Source organism: Cicer arietinum, chromosome 4, assembly GCF_000331145.2.
Source record: "Cicer arietinum cultivar CDC Frontier isolate Library 1 chromosome 4, Cicar.CDCFrontier_v2.0, whole genome shotgun sequence".
NCBI lineage: Eukaryota > Viridiplantae > Streptophyta > Magnoliopsida > Fabales > Fabaceae > Cicer > Cicer arietinum.
Window position 1 is genome coordinate 4,245,824 of NC_021163.2, and position 16,520 is coordinate 4,262,343.

Consider the following 16,520-nt stretch of genomic DNA (forward strand, 5'->3'; position numbering starts at 1 on the left):
GAAATTAAAATCAAAATTTTTAAGAGACTAAAAAATTGATAAATATTTTTATAAAAATTAAAAATAAAATAGTAAAATTCTAATTAAAAACTCATTTAATTTTATATATAATAATAAAATTGTGAAATAAAAGAATAAAATTGGTGGGTAACTCATACACGCAAGCAATCGAGTGAGTGAATCAAAGCTGAATTGCATACATATGTTTCAAATTTTGTAATTGGGAACTTTAGAACCCTAAATCCTTTCACTTAATTCAATCCTTCAACATGAGTATGACTGAATTCGCCATGGTATGTTGTCTCGATTCTCTTTCTTCCTATCACTCTTCATGGGATGTACTCTCATGGTTTTCAATTTTGTGCTGTCATAACCACTTCCTTTTTTGTGAATTATGTTCTTTTAACGGTGCCAAATTGCGTTATTTACTGTAAAGTTACAAACTTCAGAACCCTGTGCTAAGTTTCAGCACCAAGCTTGTTTCTTTATTTCATGTAAATTGAAGGATTTTACTGAGGATAAATTCTCGTGTGATGAAATTCTTTGTTTGGTGTCTACTTGATATCATATGTGATGATGATTTTGCTTTACCTTTTGAATTATTTGAACTTGCATGGCACTGTGGAGCATTTCTTTGGAAGGGTTTGCCATGCTATGAGTTTTAGCTTTCAATTAGGTCTTGCCAGTGTTGTCAATTGCGGAAAATAACAGTTTGATCAAATTGAAGTACTTAACAATGTTATGGCACTGCAATAACCGTTATTTGACAATATTTTATACTAAAGCGTAGTGTGCAACAGTAGTGATTTGTTCAAATTCTACTATGCTAAAACGCTATTTTGCGCTACTATAGCCTCTATTAAATAACACTGGGTCTTACTGAAAATACTAATGTGTATGTGTATATATATTTCAGGTTGAGGAGTTGGCTTTTCTTGTGAAGGACAATCTTCCTTGCAAGCATCTAGTTCTTACAATGGAAGAACTCTTGGTTAACTTTCTCCAGGCCGAGAACACAAGGTAACCTTTCCCAGATTGGTTTTGAGTGGTGTTTACTGTTTAGCCTGACTGAGTATTAGTTCAAGCCATCATTGTAGGTCATGAAAGTTAAAGGTTTAGTTAATGCTGTACTTCTCTCTACCATTGTTATGGACAAATTTGTGTTATGGTTAACTTTCTTTCTTTCATTCTTTGTATTTTTTATCTTTTAGGTTTCAAAGGACATGAGATAAATGGTTCTAAACATTGTCGTTATGTTTCTCTTAAGTTATCAGCTGAACTTATAAATTCTCATATATTCCATGTGTATTTGTTGCCCATATAAGAAAGTAGTTTAATTTAATATACTGAAAATTATAAAATTTAACACTGCAATCTAATATGGTTTGGTTTCAATTTAATGCAATGATTTTTTTAATATTGTGGTATAAATCTTGTAAGTAAACAAAAGGGTTTATTTATACACACATCAAAATACACTCAAAATTATAAAATATAACACGGCAATCTAATATGGTTTTAAATTCAATACAATGATTTTTTTTAATGTAGTTCTGTAAATCTTGTAAGTAAACTAAAGGGTTTATTTATACATGCATTAAAAACTATGATCAAAATTTTAGCACAGCAAGTCAGCAACATGCTCATTGATTTTAAAAGCTTATAGTACATCTCTTGCCCATTTTCACTTGTTTAAGTTGTCTTAGGTGTAAAGAAGGGGGTTTTGAGAGTGGCTCTAGGTTTGGTTGGTCATTTATAGCATATGGTTTTGTAGCTGCCTTTTGTGGCAATTTAACTTATGCATGCTGTGTTAGATAGTTGTTTAAGTTTCCTTGGCACCAAATATAAATTTTGGACACAGACACGACTAAATCTAGGAGTGTCGGTGCTTGTTAGGGTACCATACAGGATATTTCTTAATATCTGTTTTTATTGAACTATAGTTCAGATGGGATCTTGGAATTGGAGCCAATGAACCCTTACAACCGTCTTCTCTTACATCGCCTTGCTGAGATATTTGGGTATTTTTCTTATGAACTTTATTGTTTGAAATCGCTTTTCAAATGTTCTTTCTGGGTTTCTTTTAAATCTGCATTTACTTTTCCTTTATTTGATAGCTGTGTACCTGGTGGCAGGTTTGCACATGAATCTGTTGGTGAAGGAGAAGATCGCCATTTGATTCTGGAGAGATGTCTAGATACAGCTATGTAAGAAACTGCACTCTTCTAACTCTCCTGGCCCCTTTTATATTGGATTATTACTTTATTTTATAAATATTTTAGCAACTATTGTAATTAGAAAACAATTTTTATATATGGGTCGCAGACCTTCAATCCTTGTCAGTGATATCCTATGGAAGTATGATGATGAACCTCAATCTTTGATTGCATCACACCAAATATTAAGGAGAAAAGAAGCCTCTCCTGGTATGACACACTACTAATTCTTCTCTTTCAAATTACAGTAATATATCATGCACAATACCGATCCTACCTTTTGGATTCACCATTATAAAAAAAATAAAATAAAAGATAACATTTATTTAAAGAGTTGGAATTGGAAAGATACTGTTGGAAAATTTTGTATACTAATGTTAATTTACATGACAAATTAAATTTCTTGACAAATCAAGTAAATTATGTTCCTGAGATCTGAAATGTTGTATATTTGAATGGTGGAATGATTTAACTGTTAAATGTTTCGGTTGTAATTTTTGTATTTCAAAATTATTGTTATTGTCCATTATTTTTCTTATTTTATTTGCTGTTGCATTGTAGTATAAAATGCATAAGCTATCTAGATGGTAGAATGTTATTTCCTTTATTGGAATAACAACTTGTGCATAGTAAGCTTGACAATTTCTTATGGAAAATAGTAATTTTCTCAATAACTTCTTACCCTTGTATAAACCAGTTGTTTTTTAATGATGTTGATACTTGCACTTTTTAGCAGGCCTTAATCTATGTTGCATTTTTTAGTTTCGCAGACAAATACCGCATCCATTCAGCAGACACTAGAGGAAAGAAAAGCAGCTTATTTAGCTGCTCGTGAGCGGATTTTTTCTATGAGTTTGGAAGATGCCAAAGAGCCGGACGAACAAAAGCCACGAAGCGTGCCAGTAGTTGCCCGCCGAATGATTGCGCATGCACTAGGTCAAAGAATCAATACAAAGAATCCAAATGAGCCAGTTAGTGATAGTATCAAGGAAAGAGGGCTCGCCGATGAATCAAATGCTAAAGATAAGAACAGCGGAAAATTTGATCTGACAAAAGATTCTGAAGTGTCTTTATCCCTAAGAAGGAACTCAAACAGTAAAACAAACTACACTAGTAGTTCTAATGCAGTTTTGCCGAATAAAAGGAATGACCGAACAGCAGTTGACAAAGGTTTGCCGCAATCGTCTCAAAACGAAAAACAAGGGCCAAGTGTAAGCAAAGAGTACATGAAAAAGGAGCACATAGGAGCTGCAAAACGAATGTTTGCTCATGCTTTGGGAGTACACTCAGGGAAGGATGTCTCTGTACCTAGAAATGGAGGAAAAAATAAGAATTAGAACAGAAGTTTGTAAGATCTTCAAAGAAGAATGGTAATCCATTGCTCGCAATGCACGTTGGCAGGTGCTTCGCAGGTTTCAATCACAATCAAGGAGATTAGTAATGAGGATGCTTTACTCAAAATTGTGATACATTAAGTTGAGAAGATTCATGCAAATTTATTAGTTCTTCCTTGGTTGTGCTGGAATAACTTGCTAGCAGCCGAGTCAAAAGACATCTCGAATGAACCATCCCAAATTATGTTTGACGTGTTTTCGTATCTCAAATGAACCATCCCAAATCGTGTTTGACCTGTCTTGGCGATTGGATGAAGCCGAGGGAACAGGTTATGTTCATTTAAACGTTGAAACAAGACATGCAATACCAATTTCATTCTAGTGTGTTTATTTATATTCCATGAGGGGATATATTATTTCATTATGTGGGAGAAAAGTGTTCATTAGTGTGTTGTGTATTATATATAGTACTTCAAATCACAAAATTATTCCTTAATTTTATTTTTTTCGCCTTTGTGACAATTGCCATAGTTACAGAATCTTAGAGGTGATGAAGTTGTTTGTTTGAGTTGAATCTTAAAAAGTTACTATTTGATCTTGATGTGTTGTTTGATAAAAATGATTCCAATGAGTACTTGGTAAGACTAATTAATGCCCAGGTGATGATGTTAGTCAAGACTGCCTTGTATGATTGGGAGCTTACTTGTGGAAATCCTTCTAGTACAAAAGACGGTTCTTCTTCGATAATGGAAGTTGAGTTGGGACAATAATGTTATTTTTTAGGAGTGAATCACCAAATTCATCATTCACTTTGTAAGAGTCATTCAAATAAGTCCTTGAGATTGTAAATATTTCAAATACATACTCTTATTTGTCTTTCTCTCAAATGTGAGATACGTAAACTTTCTATTTAATCCAAAGATGTATCAAATATGAGATACGTAAACTATCAATTAGATTTTTACATTTAATCACTCACTGTTAATTTGGTTTTTAAGTAAAAAGACATTAATCAACAGAGTTTGACTGATGAATAAATGTGAGTACTATTTAACAAAGTGGAGATGTATTTGAAACATTAATGATCTATACTTGAGCGCTTTACAAAATTGGAGACATAATTGATAGTTTAATAAATATTTTTTAACATTCTAAAATAGTTGCAAATAGTGTATTTGCTCTAACATACACGTGTAGGGATTTGGGGCAACTGTGTAGAGATTTGGGGCAATTATCTTGGAGCGTAAAGCTTTTTTTATAATGTAAGTAAATGAGAATATTACTACCTTAATTATCATTACTAATATTTGTCTATTATTTAAAAATAAAAGTAGTCAGTTAGACGTTAGTAGACCTCAATATTTTTTGCCGCCACAGACCAAAGCCACAACAACAATAACCTAACTGGAGAAAGGAGAGGGTATAATATCAATTGATGGATTACTTTTAAAATTGGTCCACCTAAATGTGATTAAGGAACCGAAATTGGGCATAATTTAAATTTTAGTAAAAAGATACAGTAAAACTTGTATAATTGTTTTAATAAACATACTAAAATACAAGGAGCACAAGAATTATCAATCCTATTACAAGTATATCAATTAATGGTGATGGGAATTTGAAGGTATCATTTTTTTTTTTACATAAATGCCAAGGAGCACAAAATGCATCGAATATAACTTGCAACTATTAGTTAGCATTGCTTGCTTTATATTTTATAGTACAAAAATTCCCCCGTCCTTGGTTCATCGTATATAGCAAACTCCGAAAGCCGCTAGCCAAGGCATCCCCAGGGATTGTTGCAACGTCAGGTGTGTATTTAAGAATAGTATTACAAAAGATGAGTGCCAACACCAACATCGTACATTACATCTCAATGTCTTCGAGATCAGGGAGAGGAAACCGAAGTATTGCAGCAATGCCACTTATCTGTGTTAGCTCTGTCAATCAATGTAAAATTGGCAAATTAAATTAAATATAAAACAAATAGAAAGTTCAATTGCAAATGTTTGAATAGAAGTTTCATTTACTTCACCACACCTGCATCCCCAATAAAATGCGGGAGAAAGAGAAAAATAAAATCTATTTACTACCATCTTAATACTTCTACCTTCTTTTCTATTATTCGCTGTTTTCAGTTCATTGGATTCTTAAGATAATATCCCACACTCCACCCACCCAAGAAAAACAAGCAAAGAAATAATAAAGTGATAAAAACTTACGTTCTCCAGAGACATGCATGGACGAAAATACATGGACAGAACCTCCAGAATCCTTAACTGAATTGACCAAGTTAACAAACTTTTTCCTTGTTGCTATATCTGCATTCCTATAACCAAAAACATGCAGACGAATTTACAGAACATTTTCTGGATTGCATTACATCAGAAATCCCAAGCTAACAAGTAGGAAGGTAAACAATCGCAAAAATAAAATTCAGTTTTCAGGATATAATGGCTCACGTAAAACATATAAAACAAATTCTGAAGTTAATAATGGGAGTAGCATATAAAGACTTCTTTGATCTAACCCATTTCCAACTCCAAGGATGTAAAAGAGATAGATAAGATACATGGTTGATTTAAACAAAAATGCAGGATACATCATTGTTATAGTGACCTAGTCAAACACCGTTTTCATTTTCAACATACTCTTATTCATGTGGGATCCACTAACTCATGTGGGTCCTACTCTCTGGAAATGAATTACGCCCCCTATTAAAGAATAGATTGTAAATTGTGTTGGAGAGTGTTGCCGGTATTTCACATGAATTAGATAGAACAATCCAGCATGCTTGTATTTGATTCAGAATATCTTACAAACCTGAAGAGAGCATCTGATATGAGAAGCGTTTGCACAGCTAGTCGTTCATTGGCCACCTCAACATGTTTTGCTCCATAACAAGCACGTGCTGAATCCTGTCCCACCCCAAAATATTCAATCAGGATTTCCTAGATATCTAAAATGCAACGTTTGCGTAGCCATTTTCATGACTCTGACGTGACACTTAGTTTAAGGGAGAATTACAGGACATGAAAATGAAATTTCAAGGAAGATGCACTATTCTTAAGTAGCTTCAATAAAGTAAGCATACAAAAGTCATAATAGAAATTTATCATGCAACTGACCAAAAGATCAATACTCTTCTTTTGGACATGAAGCAACTACGAGAAAATAAATGTTACACAAAGATCGCAACCAGTTAAACTTAGAGTTTCTTCCCATATCAAATCTTAAAATGAATCAATTCTCAAATGTGGCAACAGAAAATTTAAAAAGGGAAAATGTCATTTCAACATAAATATAGGCAACTCAAACAAAAGCATCTCAAGCATAGAACCTGACATTTGAAAGCATGTCGTAGAATTCCTTCAGAATTCGGACCTGAAGAAAAAGAAAGAATAAAGCTTGTTTCAGACTCAACTAAACAGGATAAGGAAATAGCTCAGCAAGGCCAAATGGAAAAGTATAAAATGTCTAGTACTTTGGTTTTGATGGTACCTCTTGAGCTGCCTTAGTATCTTTTATCACACTCATAACATTTGGAGCATCCAGAACCTCTTTTAAACTATGCCTACACAAAAGAAATTCAAATGTAAAAGAGATAAGTTGAGTCAAATACTATAATACTACCCACCAGCGAAGTCCATCCTTAAAACAACAGTGTGAGAATCTATGATTGCCTACACATTTTTTCGCAATTTAAGGAGGAAGGAATGAGATTTGGCATTCACTTAAAATCTTCAATATGGAGCAGATACGACAACAAAATATATGTTAGTCACCACTCCAGCCTAAACACAATGGTACAACTTGAGTAGAATCAAGGGTTAAAAATACTGGAAAACTATGGGCTACAACAATAAAAAGTCACAGTTGTCTTCACCAACCTCAAATAATATTTTGTTACATACAACAGCATAAAACATCCGGGAAATTGTGTAAGTCAATCTACATCTAATTGGCTTAAATTTTCAATGTTACTTATTGCTAGTTACCTCACAAGGCTTACTTAAACTCCTAGAAAAGTAGGAATAGAGAGGAGAAGAGAAGATGCAATGAAGAAAGCAACCATACTTGTATCCTGAGCTTGCGTGCACGAGAATGATGCGTGACTTGTTTTCAATAATAGGTCGCAGCTGTTTTCTTTCTGCCTCCAAAAATAAGTGACGATGAAACTGATCCTGTAACAGAAACAGAGATATAAAATATAAGTATAACAAACATAATATACCAAATTCTTTCTAAGCTTATGCATGTATACTACTACTATTATTATTATTATTATCATCACTATCATTATTATTATCATCAAGAAAAGTGTGTGGGGTATCAGATTTGTTAATACTCCTATGAATGAAGAAGCCAAAATAGAGAGAATAGGTAGTAACTACATACTTTTGTAAATCCAGGGCTTGCAATTACAGCACATCGAACCACGCTGAAATCTATATGTCTCAAGAATGCCTACAACAGATCAGTAGAATCCATTACACTTTCTCAAATTTGTTGGACAAAAGATGAATTATATTATGAGAGAGATTGAATAAAATTATACAGAAAAAGATGAGAATAAGATATCCTCTTAATCGAGGAACAAAGAATCATAACAAAGACAAAGTCATTAATATAATAAAAAATGCTTGAGACACAGAGCCCTCATCCAGGCATATCATGTTACTGGATATATTAGAGTCTTTAGCAAAACACATGTGGTTGGTACATGGGTATAATATTAGGATAGTCGTCTCGGGTATGAGTGGATGCGAGGCAGTGAATTAAAAATGAGCAGCCAACATAGATCTTGAGGCACTCAAAATCAGGTTATACAGATTTGAGGAGTATATGAATTCACAGCATGTCATTAGCACCAATTCTATAAATTGAATAAATCCCTTTGTATTGAAAAAGAAGTTCTATTCATCATAGTAAACCCGTTTTCAATTTTCTATGTGGAATGTACATCACCAATAAGAATAAATGCAAAGCATGAGAAATACAACAAGTCCTTTGGCAGAATTTACCTGCAAAACATTCTCGAAGAACTTATTCAAAGCCTACAAAAAGAAGGAGGATGCTTTAGAATCAAAACACTAACAGTCAAGTTATGGAATTCATTTCTGGGTGTATCAATGTAATAGAGAGGGAAACAGAGAGAACATACTCTCTCATAACCAGCAATAGCAGGCCCATGCTTGCGAGGAATTGAAGTTTCTATCCGTGAACGAGTAGCAGTCATACTGTCATATCAGTCATAATATGATGAATCATTTAATTGCAATGGCAGAATTACATGTCGAAAGTCAACTAGAAATCAAACACACCTGACACCAACAATCCTACTACTCTATTGAATGCTGACCAAGTAGTCTAAATATCTTCTTAATATATATACGAAATGAAAACTATTTAATGAAAGTTACTAATACCTTTTACCAATAAGGAGGATATGGGCTAATCCTTCTTGCATCAACACCACAGCTAGATCAGCACTTGCACCAGGATCTGCAAAATAAAAATGGAATTTTGTTCAGCATATTAAAAATTTAACATTATTTACACCAGCAATCATTTTAAAAGCCGACCACATGAGGATTATGACTTCCAATTTGCTTACTAAATACTAATGTTATTCTGAATGAAACATTTGCATCACTTTTCCACCATTTTCACTACTTCTATAGGTGCAGTATTAAACATATATCACATAAAATAGTAGTTCCATGATTTCCTATTGTTTCCATCAACACATATTAGTATAAATGCCTCTTTATAAAATTGGCAGATTCATCATATAACCGATAACATACCAGAGGCCTGCTGGAGTACCTCCAATGCATAAGAATCCCAGACATCCTACAAAAGGAAAAACGCAATCTTCAGTAATCACGATTCTTCAGAAAAGGGAAAAGAAATTGTCACAAATCTCTATTGATTTTTAAAAACTACTTCCATAATTCTAACCAAAATGATATATCCAAGTAAAAGATCTAGTTCGTATCTAACATAGATAATATAACAACACGAAAGAAACAATAACATGAATCATAACAACTACCTTTCTTAGAACAAAAGGTCTCTGTAGCTCGAGTTCTAACGTATGAAATGCTCCTATCTGCAGCAAGTAATCAAATATCAGAAGTCAAATTCATCAATTATAACTGAGACAGGGAGTTCCTGTTAACTAACTACCTTGACATGTTCATTCTCTAGAATATTCTTCCCGCGAACACGTAAAACAGAACCTTCTTTGTCATAATCCACACCCTGGAACCAAAAAAGATACAAACTTAAAACCCTATCATTATTATCACATAATAAAAAGAGATTTAATTTCATTGCACTAACTAAGTAATTACATAATAAAAAGATATATTATCTTCAGTGCACTAACTGAGTAAATATTTTTTACACATCCATACAATTTAATCACACTAAGTCACTACCATAAATATCTACATAGCATAAAAAAGTTATACACTCTGAATAAATACAAATTAAATCATAATAAAAATACATGAGACGCATGATGATGATAAAGTAAAAGAACATACATCTTCAACTATAATTTCCAATTTGAGCTTAACACGTTCTGCATCTCTTCCACCATTAGCTGCTTCTCTAAGAACCTTCCTGATAGTAACGGCCATGATTGAATCTCCAGGAGCTATCAAGTTATATACATACCATAGATCATCGGAATCCACTGGAACCATCTGTGTATCAAAAACATTAACAGCAATTTTAGAAATTAAATTGAATTGAATTAAATTAAATTATAATAATGTGGAAATTGGGGATTTTTGTACCTTAACGCTTCCAGGTCCATTGCGAACCAAGTCTTTACGAACGATTCTCATATCTATTGCTTTGTTTCTGCTTCTTCCTTTACTTCTCTTTTTCTTCTTATTCAATTCAAACTGGAAGTGGAATCTACACGCTCATTCTTCAACCACGCACTTTCTAGGCCCAAATGCTTTTTTACTAATGGTTACTGCTATTCGCACCCCATATCTTTATTCACACAGACAAGGTGCGAATACCAGCGCCGCTATTTTAATTGTAGTCCATGGCCCAAAACAATTTAAAGTATATAATTTTAATCTTGTACTATTGCTTTCATTTGATGATTAGGGCATCATGTTCACCTTGTAATTTGTTCAAATTTTCTTTTTTGTGCAAAATCTGTTCAAAAATTTGAAGTAATAGTTAAGAAATTATAATTACCAAATAATTAAATAATGAGTTTAGGGTTATTTGATGTGTATGAGAAAACATTATTTATTGTATCATGTATTTGACACACATGATAATAACTATATTTTATTTTGTTATGAATGTAGTCTGTATCTTATTATGATATAATATAATAAAATTAATATATATTATATTTAAATAATAAAATTACAGTTATTTATTATTATTATTTTTTAAATTAACTTATTATATTTAAAATCTTATAAATTAGAAAAATACTAAAAAATTAAATAACTAATAAAACAATTTTATATTTAAAATTATTATTGACACTACTAAATAAATAATTTAATTTAAAAAAAAATGAGTAACCAAATAATTTTAATTTTTTTGTTAAAATGTAAATAAAGATATAATATATATTACATGTACATTGAAAAAATAACCTTATAAATAAATTATATTTAATTTAAAATTTCAATTAATTTTTCTATTTTTATAATTTTAAATATTAAAGTTTAAATTATATAAAAAGACAAAACTACCTTTGTGATCAAATCATAAATATTTTTTAAATTAATTATTAATATTTTATTTTTAATTTTAATATCAAATTCTATTAATTATTTTTATATATTTTATAAAAAAGTTATATTTATATTTATATTTCTATTTTATTTTCATTTTAGTTTTTAAAAGTAATTGAGTAAATTACTGTTCTTATCCTATTTTTTAAAAGTAATTGAGTAAATTACTGTTCTTGTTCTATTATGTTGGCTTCGAACTCATTCATATTCAGGGTATAAATTTTAACTAGAAAGACGTAATATGATAGAGTTTTAGATCCATTTATCATATCATGTTGATTTGTCAAATACTAAATTCAGACATAATATAAAAATTTATTCATACTTCATTAATTAAACGAACTCTTGATAATATAAAATTAATTTATACCGACAATTTATCGGTCTTTATGTCTTAAATAATATATGTTAAATTATAGATTTAATTCAACTCATATGGATATCCAATGTAAAATAATTTTATACATTCATCTAATCACATTATATCATTAAAACACTTTATTATATTAATTTATAAAATATCTCCACAAATATTATAAAAAGCATATAAAATATATTATAATAGTCAAATTCATACACTTTAAAAATATGAAGAATCCTAAATTAAAATTTAAAGTCTTACGTATCAATTTCTCATTTGTAATTTGGAAATATATATTTATAACATTTTGATTTGTTTAAAAGAATATGTGATGATTAATTAACGACTGTGGATGCGTATGTTTTAAATTTGCATGCAGAGAAAAAGGTGGTGGTCTCCTATCTCTGCACCTGCCATCCCTGTCTTCCTACCACGTGTCGAAAACAACCACAAATGAAATGAATGAATGAGTGAGTGAGAGTAATGACCACAAATGAATTTAGCCATACGACTTGAGGCTGAAAACATGAAAAATCACAGGAGAGCATAGCTAGAGGTCTTTGAAGTTTTGAAACTTATTATTTATTATTTTATCCTACATTCAGTTCAGGTAAGTAAAACTCTAATCTTCCTTCTTCTTCTTCTTCTCTTAGTTTTTATTAATCCCTTTTCAAACAAATTTTGACTCTATAAACTGTTAATTAGCCATGCTCTTGTAAATTTGTAATTGACATGCATGAATACATAATGAAAGCTTCCTTAATGTCAATTTTCAATGGTGATGTTGTTTATATATAGAAATAAGATGGATTTGGAAGAAAGAGAAGATGAAGAGTTGGATACAACTAGTAATGCTAATAGTGGTAGTAGCCAAATGAACTGTGTGTTCAAGAGTGGACTCACTGTGGGAAAGAAGATATTAGCGGTTGGTGTTGTAGCCACTTCTGTTCCTCTTGTTCTTCCAGCTTTTGTAGTTGCTTCTGCTATTGGTCTTGCTGTTTCTATGCCTTGTGCTGTCTTTTATGTTAGCCATACTTGCACTCAGAATTTAATGAGTAAGTTGCTTCCTAAGCCTACATCTCAGGAACAGGGTCCCCTGCTACTTGAACATGTGTGTTTTAAGCCAAATATTGATGACATTACACATGTAAAGGATGAAGCAATTGAAAAGACAGAAAATGAAATGGTTGGTGTTAATTGTCAGAATAATATGATGTTTTCTCATGATTATGGAAAAGGGGTTTTGAAAGAGGAGGAGGAGGCTGTCGAGCCGGAATTGTTACATTCAAGTGATGTTAATTATGATGTCGTCCAACACAATGGTTCTGAGAAAGGTAGTACTGATTATTTCTCTGAGGAGAAAGAGGAGGGTGAAACTTTACCATTGAAGGGTGAAATATATGGTGGAATGGAAAAAAGTAACATGGAAAAGGCGATGAGTGGAGCGACAAGTTTTGATGAGAGTGAAGAATTTCAAGCACCTTTTGATTTTGGTGTCACAACTACTATTGTTTTAGAGGAATGTGAGGATCATGAGGTTAAAGAGGGTGATATAGAGGAAGAAGAGATGCGGAAAGAAACAAAGGGGTTATTAGAAAAAATTAGAGATGAAGGTAGGAATGATATGAGAGGAGAATATGAAAAAGGAGTTCAAGATATTGGTCCAGTTGTTGAAAATATGGAAGTAGGAGAGGAAGAGAAACAGAATTTGGGAAATGGAGATGAAATAAGGAACCAACAAGAAGATTCAAGAGTATGTAAGGAGATGGTTCCGTCAAGAAATGATGATAATAAGGATATTGTTTTCAATGAGGTGGTAGAATCAAGTGAAAATGCAAGAGGTGTGTTAGAGTTAGAGGTTGATGGTTCAAATGACTCGCAGAAGCCAATCGATGAAACTTCTGAATCTGAACTGCTGGATGGAAGAGGTTTCCAATATGATACGGTTTCAGATGAACTGATCGGAGATTTGCTGATGGAAATGCAGCTTCTTAATACTTTGGTAGCTGAGGACTTGTCTGAGGTTAACGATGAAAAAACAGATACACGTGAAAATTTTGATGAGGAACCGGAGCCTACTATATTACAGAAAGCGGTATTAGATGATGACGTATCTGATGTGAATCAAGAAATGCATTTGCACGAAGATAATAAAAGAATGGACTCATCAGATGCAGATGCAGTAGAAATTGCTTATGAAAGTGAGCTTCACTTGAGTGACGAAAACAAAATCGATTCGGATGCGCACTCATATACAGTTGATTTGCATGAAGGTTAGGCCATAATAGAATATATATGCTAGGTCCATTTTGAATTTCATTTACTGTACCTCAAGAGTGAATATATACTTTTAGGGCAATATCTGAATTAATATATTTTCTTGCAGAATCTTCAAATGTTAAAGTTGGTATGCATACAGATTCGATGGAGGTTCTTGTTTCGTCCCTAGAACTGGAATCTAGGACATCTGAATGTTCCTCTGAAAAAAACATTGTTTGCCCTTCTGAAGAGGTAAAGGCCTAATTTGTGTGTATTTTCAGATTGTCTTCTTGTTACTTGATGAATATATATACCTTATTAGGGACTTAATTTAAGAACTAGTAGTTCAATTGGACTTGTCTTGGAATTCTGAATAATTGCTTATGGACTTTAACTTTGCTTTCTGATGTTTGTCGTATTCCATGTGGAATAAGTCACACCTAGTGTGGACCATCAAATATCAAACATAATTCAGCTAAAGTAACTAGTAAATAATATGAAACTAGAGCATGATAGACACTCAAGATGTCTTAGTGCATTCAAAGCACTTACAAATACAACATAACATGTATAACACCCACACTGCAGATTGAATGTGATTATGGTGTTAGACATTGACACATGTAGTCACATTTAATCACTTTAATTTTTATACATGTTTGCTGAAGTCTATGTGTCAGCGTTGTGTCTGTGACAATGCTTCATATAAGATCATGATTATGACTTTGTCCTTTGAATTAACTTATCTGAACATTATCATGTGAATTAGGACACATATTTGTCATTTTCATAATCTTGCTATTTACTCTAGCTTTTGCAGGTTTCATTCAACAAAGAGAACATATGGAAACAAATTAATGTCATCCGGAAGATAATAGGATATGAAGCTACAAACCAAACATCATATGCAGATGAATTGAAGGCTCTCTACATCTTCACTGGAGTTGAACCTCCCACTTTTCTCAAAGAGAACCCCTTCGACCCTGCCGAAATCAATGAAAAGCTCCACTTTCTCATGTCCATTGTGGGAATTAAGACGGATGCGCCTTAGAGTGATAGTATGTGACACATCTGTATATTGTTTTCTAATTTATATAAGCTTCATTTGTGTTTTCTTTTTAAACTAAGTCTCTAAGGGTTTCTTTATGTTCAGAAATTAATGCAAGTCGCAGATTATGCGATGGACTAAGCTTTTCATTTTATTTGTGAATCAGTACTCCATTTGTGAGTTGATGCTAGCAGGTTCCATGGTTTTAAATTGCGGTTTCATGGTTTTAAATTGCGGTTGAGTTATATTGATGACATTTATATTGTGGTAAACTATAGTCGAAATTACACTTGTAATACCGTCATATAGAGACTTTAAAATCCTTTATATTGAGGCTGCAATTTAGGTTCATATTCGAAAATCTACATACAAGAAAATACTAATCCTGTATTCTGAGTAAAAAGTGTTAGAGTAATAATACACTAGTTTTAACTAAAAAAGCATGATTAGTTAATGTTATTATGTGTGTAATCACTAATGAGGTTTAGTTCACATTCAGTCTCTAGTTAGATGGTTGTTGTGTAAGATGGCCCAATTAGCTTAATCAGTGATTCATTTTTTTTGGTGAGTGCATGATTATGCCTCCTATAGTAAGGATAAGTGGGTTATAATAAGATGGCCAATCTTAGTGGGAAAAAACTTAGGTGATCATGATTCTTAACATAAAATCCATCTTTTGTGGTTATAATAAATTTTGAAAAAATTATAAATTTAATAAATTAAGTTTTATTCATCTTATTGATTTTAGTAAGCTAGTTTCAACGTTTTTTTACGTAGTTAATAGTAAAAATATTGTAGTATTGCACAAAATATTTAAAGTCAATCATATTTATATTCAATAAAATCATCACATATTTTATTTTTTTTAATGATCACAAAACTTACTTTTTTGTTTTTTTAGACATTGCAAATGTGTTATCTGCTTTTATTTTCTGTAGTCAAATCAATTTATCTTTTACTATAAGTATTTTGAAGGAGGTGACTTTAGTAAGGCCTCTCTTGAGCCGATGCTGAGTATATATTATATTTTTGATGGTGTTAGAATATTGATGGTACTATTTTCTTAATACTGTTCTCTTTGATATTCACAAAAATAGAAAACTGGTTTTGGCCGGCTTGTTTAAATCGAAAGCTAACATGTTCTTGTTTTATTCAACGATTAATATTAATATTGTAATAACTTTGGAAGCCGCGCCCAACTCATCGTAAAATGAAATTACTTTTTTAATTTTTCTTGTTACTATACGATTATGCTTACACTTGTTTTAATAACATATGTAACGATGTCAAAAATATAAGTATTTTATTGAAAAAAAGATGTTTTGATTTAAAAAAATTAAAAAAACAAATTTTAAAATAAAATTTTTATTTTTAAATCATAAGATGTTGTTTTAAGACTCATGTTAATATTTTTCTTAATATATAAGTAACTCAACAGAATGAATATATATATATATATATATATATATATATATATATATATATATACACTCAATGCAACAACACTAAATTATGTTA

At 31.7% G+C, this 16,520-nt stretch overlaps 3 protein-coding genes across 9 annotated transcripts; 2 read left to right on the top strand and 1 right to left on the bottom strand.

Moving 5' to 3' along the window:
• Positions 1-148: 148 nt before the first annotated feature.
• Positions 149-4,118, top strand: LOC101502638 (uncharacterized). 3 transcript variants are annotated; one of them, XM_004495486.3, is made up of 6 exons: positions 149-293; positions 917-1,020; positions 1,944-2,021; positions 2,136-2,207; positions 2,326-2,426; positions 2,979-4,118. In XM_004495486.3, the coding sequence occupies exons 1-6, from the start codon at positions 270-272 to the stop codon at positions 3,551-3,553; spliced, it is 954 nt and encodes a 317-aa protein (XP_004495543.1). In that variant the 5' UTR covers positions 149-269; the 3' UTR covers positions 3,554-4,118. The 3 variants fall into 3 exon arrangements, with proteins under 3 accessions (XP_004495543.1, XP_073223617.1, XP_027189941.1); XM_027334140.2 differs by having other exon boundaries at positions 153-293; positions 1,949-2,021; XM_073367516.1 differs by lacking the exon at positions 1,944-2,021.
• A 947-nt stretch (positions 4,119-5,065) lies between these two features.
• On the bottom strand, positions 5,066-10,520 carry LOC101502957 (protein PELOTA 1). Of its 4 annotated transcripts, none has more exons than XR_012162719.1 (15): positions 10,360-10,520; positions 10,105-10,266; positions 9,743-9,817; positions 9,609-9,665; positions 9,361-9,406; positions 8,980-9,055; positions 8,715-8,790; positions 8,575-8,607; positions 7,949-8,017; positions 7,628-7,734; positions 7,052-7,124; positions 6,891-6,934; positions 6,374-6,468; positions 5,773-5,879; positions 5,066-5,490 (listed from the first exon to the last, which is right to left on the bottom strand). XR_012162719.1 is itself a non-coding variant. In XM_004495488.4 (15 exons), the coding sequence occupies exons 1-15, from the start codon at positions 10,408-10,410 to the stop codon at positions 5,417-5,419; spliced, it is 1,140 nt and encodes a 379-aa protein (XP_004495545.1). In that variant the 5' UTR covers positions 10,411-10,520; the 3' UTR covers positions 5,066-5,416. The 4 variants fall into 4 exon arrangements, 3 of the variants coding, with proteins under 3 accessions (XP_004495545.1, XP_027189812.1, XP_073223616.1); XM_004495488.4 differs by having other exon boundaries at positions 6,896-6,934; XM_027334011.2 differs by lacking the exons at positions 5,066-5,490; positions 5,773-5,879 and adding an exon at positions 6,092-6,264 and having other exon boundaries at positions 6,896-6,934.
• A 1,593-nt stretch (positions 10,521-12,113) lies between these two features.
• Positions 12,114-15,156, top strand: LOC101503497 (uncharacterized). 2 transcript variants are annotated; one of them, XM_012714443.3, is made up of 4 exons: positions 12,114-12,305; positions 12,494-13,968; positions 14,082-14,206; positions 14,775-15,156. In XM_012714443.3, exons 2-4 carry the CDS (start codon positions 12,501-12,503, stop codon positions 15,003-15,005), a joined length of 1,824 nt encoding a protein of 607 aa, XP_012569897.1. In that variant the 5' UTR covers positions 12,114-12,305; positions 12,494-12,500; the 3' UTR covers positions 15,006-15,156. The 2 variants fall into 2 exon arrangements, with proteins under 2 accessions (XP_012569897.1, XP_004495546.1); XM_004495489.4 differs by having other exon boundaries at positions 12,118-12,305; positions 14,766-15,156.
• The last annotated feature ends 1,364 nt before the right edge of the window (positions 15,157-16,520 follow it).

Coding starts and splice junctions, on each gene's coding strand:
- LOC101503497 (XM_004495489.4), top strand. CDS start 12,501: ATGGATTTGGAAGAAAGAGAAGATGAAGAGTTGGATACAACTAGTAAT. Junction 13,969..14,081: donor TACAGTTGATTTGCATGAAG/GTTAGGCCATAA, acceptor ATTTTCTTGCAG/AATCTTCAAATGTTAAAGTT. Junction 14,207..14,765: donor TTGTTTGCCCTTCTGAAGAG/GTAAAGGCCTAA, acceptor TATTTACTCTAG/CTTTTGCAGGTTTCATTCAA.
- LOC101502638 (XM_004495486.3), top strand. CDS start 270: ATGAGTATGACTGAATTCGCCATG. Junction 2,208..2,325: donor AGATGTCTAGATACAGCTAT/GTAAGAAACTGC, acceptor TATGGGTCGCAG/ACCTTCAATCCTTGTCAGTG. Junction 2,427..2,978: donor GAGAAAAGAAGCCTCTCCTG/GTATGACACACT, acceptor TGCATTTTTTAG/TTTCGCAGACAAATACCGCA.
- LOC101502957 (XM_004495488.4), bottom strand. CDS start 10,410: ATGAGAATCGTTCGTAAAGACTTGGTTCGCAATGGACCTGGAAGCGTT. Junction 10,267..10,359: donor ATGGACCTGGAAGCGTTAAG/GTACAAAAATCC, acceptor TTTGATACACAG/ATGGTTCCAGTGGATTCCGA. Junction 5,491..5,772: donor CATGCATGTCTCTGGAGAAC/GTAAGTTTTTAT, acceptor ATTGATTGACAG/AGCTAACACAGATAAGTGGC.